This window comes from Geospiza fortis, unplaced genomic scaffold (assembly GCF_000277835.1).
Source record: "Geospiza fortis unplaced genomic scaffold, GeoFor_1.0 scaffold172, whole genome shotgun sequence".
Classification (NCBI taxonomy): Eukaryota; Metazoa; Chordata; class Aves; order Passeriformes; family Thraupidae; genus Geospiza; species Geospiza fortis.
Genome location: NW_005054309.1, coordinates 2,731,951 through 2,737,643, shown reverse-complemented (window position 1 = coordinate 2,737,643; position 5,693 = coordinate 2,731,951). Strand labels below are relative to the sequence as shown.

The 5,693-nt window shown below is 44.5% G+C and overlaps 1 protein-coding gene across 1 annotated transcript in view; it reads right to left on the bottom strand.

Moving 5' to 3' along the window:
- Window positions 1-2,506: 2,506 nt before the first annotated feature.
- The window catches only part of PSMD1 (proteasome 26S subunit, non-ATPase 1), a 66,989-nt gene continuing 63,802 nt past the window's right edge, over window positions 2,507-5,693 (bottom strand). The window contains exons 23-25 of the mRNA XM_014312273.2: window positions 5,523-5,669; window positions 3,550-3,704; window positions 2,507-2,752 (exon numbers count right to left, since the gene is read on the bottom strand). Of these exons, the coding sequence (XP_014167748.1) occupies window positions 3,558-3,704; window positions 5,523-5,669 (294 nt within the window). The 3' untranslated portion in view covers window positions 2,507-2,752; window positions 3,550-3,557. The remainder of the gene's footprint in view (window positions 2,753-3,549; window positions 3,705-5,522; window positions 5,670-5,693) is intronic.

The window sequence follows — 5,693 nt, the reverse complement described above, 5'->3', positions numbered from 1 at the left end:
CTGGTCAGACCCCTTAGAACTGGGGCAGGATCCCACAGGGTTTCAGAGCCTTCTCAGAGGTTTTCTAGCAGCTTTCCAGAAGATTTCTGGACATTTCCTGGCCATTTCATTGATGTTTTTCTAATCTTTCTGGAGGTTTCCTGTTGTATCTCCAGAACATTCCTAGACTCTTCCTAGAGGTGTACTAGAACCCCCTTAGGGCTATATAAGCCTCTTTGTATTGTTTTCAACTCTCACAGGTTGGCCATTTCCAAATTTCCCAAGTGGCACCCTGGAAACTGAGCAAAGCTCAGCACCTCATTCAAGCACCACATGACCTCAAGTGGTCACAGAGCAGCACCCTCAGCAGCCTGATTAGTAAACTGAGGAATTATGTTGAGATTTAAAAAAAAATAAAATTGCATGTATGGGATCATTCTATAGTCTGGACATGTTTTGTAACACAAACTCTCAAAAGCACTCTGTGGGAGCATTTCTAGTCCTGTCTGGAGTCTTTTGAGGACTGTCCTGTGAGGAAACAGCCTGAGCTACACACGTGTCTCATGAGACACAGACCAGCATCTTCCTGTCCCAGGAGGTAAAAACAGCAGCTGGGGGACAAAATCAAAACAGTGGATGCTTTTCTATGAGTGCTCTCAATCCTTTACACAGAGAAGAAACCACAGTGTGACAGAGATGGGGAAGTGAGGACAGGCCAATTCCCAGTTCCCTCCTGGTGTCCCCAGCCTGGCACACATGGCCTTTTTCTTCCACAGTCACCAAAATCTCCTCTAAAAATCTGTGTGTGTAACCTTACCTCGTGGCCCCAGAATAGCAGCTCAGCAATCAGTTTGGGATTGAGGTTTTTACATTTGCCTGTGCTAAGGGAGCTCTGGGGAAACATCACTGCCAGAGGCACAAGAGAATAATTTAGCACAAGAATCAGGAGTCCTCTATGGTGCCCCAGGCATACCCAGTGGTTTGGTGGGAGCTGCTCTGCACATACAGATTTACACAGCCTCACTGAGGACCTGCAACCTGAAAAATCTGTTGCAATTAGAAAAGTGTGGCCAAAAGTCCCATGAAAAGCAGCATTGGTCACAGCTTGGCCAAAGCACTAATGCAGGACTTTAGGTCCTTCTGAGCCAGCTGTTCCCAGCATTTCTACTTGGACTTCAGAAATCCTCTAGCAATGTCTGGCCTCTGGCAGGTTGCTGAACAGCCTGAAATGAGGGGTTTTCTCCTCACAATGTCTTTCCCTCTCCACAGTCTTTTACCACACAAGGCATTACTAACAAATTACCTGAAAAACACCACACACCATTATTGGTTGGCATTGGCAGAACATGCTGGAGTAAGGGATACAGGTATCCATTCAAAGGGAAGGAATTGCAGCACCAGAAGACTCACCAATGTACATTTGTCCAGCTTCTGTCTCTTACACCACAATACCAGGTCTTTGACCACAGGATTGGAGCAGTGGTTCCCTCTTTGTTTCCAGCTATACTGACAGTAGCACTGTCTGTAGGCATTTCAGGTTCATTCTTGGCTCTACTCCATTGGAGAACAGATCTGGATGATGCTGAGAACTGCAAGCTCTAACCAGTAAGCTGAGACATTTCAACTTGAGGGACTTCTGCCTGAAGCCTAGGACTCAAAACTGGTTTTCAGTCCCACATCTCTGCTCAGTATTCCTTAGCTTTGTAGAGAAAAAAGGCAGACTATCCCATTGCTATGGTAGCATTCAACAAAATAAGCCATCTGCTGGAGAAGCATCCTAGCACTACATGCAAGATTTATCTTCCATTATTATCAATGCACGTGAGATGGTGGTATGTTCACATGGATAAAATACTCTCCCCACACACACATACAATAAAAACCTCATTCCATTTACATGCTGTTTCCAATAATGGAGCTTCACCCAGCATTTGCTGGCAGCAGACCAAGGCTGCAGTCCCTGGCTTGCTGCTGAGACACCCTTTGAAGTGTTACAGCCCAAAAGGTGAAGTGCCATCTGGATAGTGAATGGCTGAGCACCATTCCTTCTTCTGACTGCTCCTTATTCCATATTCCTGACTAAAATTCCCCCTTAGCTAATGATACACATCAGTGTGACAAGTTACATGTCTGGGTCCACTCCATCTAGGCCTGCAATGTAACCTGCTCATATCAGCTATTTTGCTCATATTTGGTGAAAGCACACACACAAAAGAAAAGGGTTTCTGTGAAACAAGGAGAAACATGCCCCTATTTCCCCATCATTAATACCCAGAGCCCTTTTGTCAGCCCCACACCATCACAGGAATACCAGGATAAGCAAGGGGGAAGATCACAGGGAATCTGAAAGCAGACCTCATCTGTGCAGCTGCTGGCAAGCAGAGACCTTGCTCAGCCTCAATAAGTGCAGAGGTGTACACAGATCCTGATAATTGCACAGAGGAGTCAATCAAGCTCTGCTGGACAAGGATGCACAACTTGAGTTTAGTTTTTAAAATCTGGGGAGAGCAAAAGTTGTCAGACTTCCTTTTTTTTTTTGTTTGTTTTTAGCAAGTTTTATGTCAAGAGTTTTTAATATATTTATTTGAAAACAAGGTTTTGTGAAAGAGTACACTAAATAGCATATATCTGTTCTTCAGCCATAAAACACGGACTATCAGCTTCAGCTCAGCACAGATTGGGGCTGCATGCACTGAACATCAGATCTCAATAGGAAGGTCTTCATGCCTGTCTTTCTGATATCAAGCATGGTGTCTTCTTTAGATGACATGACCTAGAGGAGGGAGAGAGAGAAACCAGAAAATTAAATGTATTTAATTAAGGCTTCTTGTGGTTGGCCCCACACACTCACCCAAGCCTGTCACTGACACAACGTTTATAGTTTTTAGCAAGGAGTTTGTTTCCCTGCCTGTCCACCAATTCAAGTGCATAATCTCTGCTGTGGGAGCCCTGAGCCATGCCAGCCCATATTTGGAAATAAAGCAACTGGATTTCTGCCTCTCGGTGAGAAACTGGCAAATCCATTCAGGCAGTTTAACCAAGGAACCTGAGAACTGCACCATTTATTGCCTGAAACAGATCTACTACTACCATTCAGAGCCCATGACTGAAGTGTCTTTAAATTCTGCTAAGAATAACTGCTGGGAAGACAAGGCAACTCCAGGAAGCAGAACAGTAGTTCTTGACAAATCCTGGCACCCTGAGGTCAAGTAAATGTCAGCTTTGTTATGCAAACTACTTGCCCCTCCGGGACCATCTTTCAGGAGCTGACTTGTTCCTGTGACCCCTGCACTGCTCTCTGCCCAGCCAGGCTCTACTCAAGAGCAGTTAAACCTGCCAGATTAGAGAGCAGATCCAGTACAACTGGGTCAGGCCTGAGCAAAAAGAATGAATTTGTGGGTTTCTAAGCTGCCAAACTCTTAAAATTAGGACAGAGCTTTTTCTAAATCTTCCACAGAAGCTGTCAAAGAGCTAAACCAAGAGTGCTGAGTGCTGGTAACTGCTTCAGTTGGTACAAAGAGGCTTTTCCTTCACTGGGATTTAAAAAGGAGACTGCACACTACACTGTACCTCAGGCCTTAATCATCAATGTACTCAAAGGGCTCTGGTGGTTCAGGTTCTTGCTCCTCTTCCTCAATCTTCGGACCATGAGCTGCCACAGGTTCAACCAGCTCCTCCATATCCTCACTAGTGTCCTTCAGGATGATGATGCCTCCAATGGAAAGCTGCAAGACAAGTGTCATGAGCATTTAGAGCTGCTTGCCTCTGCCTTATGGTGGAGTGTTTGTGGCCACAGAGTCTATCCTAGGCCATATGAGACTCCTCAGCAGGAGTGAGTTTCAGAGAGCAAAGCATCTGATGCTCACCTGGATCTCTGCCTGATCAGAGCATAGAACAGGCAGAGTCTATCCAGGCTACTTTTTATATTTCCTCTATATGAGTTCAGTAGAAAGTGACATCTGGATTCACAGCTTTACTCCATTCCCAGGCTGGGGCTTTCCACATGAAAACTAATTGAACTGTAATTGCTTTATAAGGCTCATCTTTTGAGGTTTACAATACTTAGTGAAGCCTCCTCTCTGTGTAGCTGCCTCCCAGGAGATTCTCTGAAACAAAGACTAATCTGATCACTAGTTTCCACAGAGTGAGGAATCCTATTAGCAGACCCTCACAAAACCAAAGGGGAATTAATTACAAAGATCACAACCAAACACGTTGGCAGGCTGCAGCACCTCTGGGAGTGAAACACAAGGCAAAAGAGGCAGTGCTGTGTCACGCCTGGCTGGGATCACGGCTTTGGCCACAGCAGGATTTTGGGCTATAAACAGCATTTCAAAGAGGTCTTTTACTCTGGCATTCCCCAAAGCAGAGCAAAGGTCCAGAACAGCTCCATTCCAAGAGGCTCCTTGGATACACACCCTAATCCCAGCAAAAACTGCACTGTTCTCTTCAAAACCTATTTATGGGGCTTTAAGGCAGGAAACCGAACTCCCCCACCAAGGACTCTGCTTCTTTTGAAATTTAAGCAAACAGACACATTTCAGTGAGTGGACACTTATTGGAACACACAGCAGATCTTCCCAATCCAAACAGCAGTTGGGTCACCTTGTTTTAAAGGATAGAAACTAAAAAACCCTTCCACTGCTTTGCTAAAGGAGATGTTTCAAAAGGGAACAGCGCACAGAGAATTCCAATGTGCTGATGGAATTCCAGGAAATCAATTTATTAAAAACATCACTATTTTCCAGGAAAAAGTATTGCTACTACTGAACACCATTTTCCCATGCATAATCCTGGAAATGGGGTTAAGTCAAGCATGTTATTTCTTGAACAAAAATAAAGGACAGAAGACTTTGACTCAGGAGATTTAGAGTTCAGGAGCCAGCTTATCAGATTTGCAATATATCTGAGCATCTCACAGAGAAGTTAGTTACCCTTTGGGCTGAGTGCTGAAAGACCTTCTTCATTCTCCATCTGACAATCACACCTCTCTCTTCTCTATGTTTATAGGAGCTGAAGGAACTTTTCTAAAGCCAGATGTAACTCAATAGGAAGTACATTCAATGAAAAAAGCCCTCCATGTAGGTATAAATCCCACTGCAGAGTAATAAAGCTCCAGCACAAGTCCTGATGTATTTCACTGCTTTGACACTGAACCTGTACAACTTCTCAGCCTGTTTTAAAGTTCATGGCTCAGTCTTTATGTTTCCAGCAATGTCATTAATACAGAGTATGTCTGATTGATTTTCATGCTGCACATTTGACACAGACACAAGAAGAAAGAAAAATAAAGCAGCATTAGCATGGTGAAAAGGTTTGCAGCAGCTTTGACTTCCTCCCAGCTAGAACTGCCTGTGACCATTTGCAGAAAGGGACATTAAAAAAGGAAATATGTTGACAGCAAAGCTGCAAATCTCTGCAACACATTCCAGTGCTGCACCAGCTGTGAGTTCTCATGTACACACAGAACTTCTGGGCCTTACACACAAGCCCAGCACTGGGAATGCTCTGCCAAGCACACGGACTGGGAAGGTGACACTTACTGGTTTGAAAGGCTGGTACCGGCAGCTCTCTGTCATAGTGAGAACTTTGAGCTGAGCAGGCATGACTCTGGCTGGGTTGTCCAAAAGCTGGAAGTTGGGTTCAGGCTCTTTTTTCTTTTCTTTTTCATCCTTCTTTTCATTCTCATCCTGTAGAGGGAGAAGAGATTGACA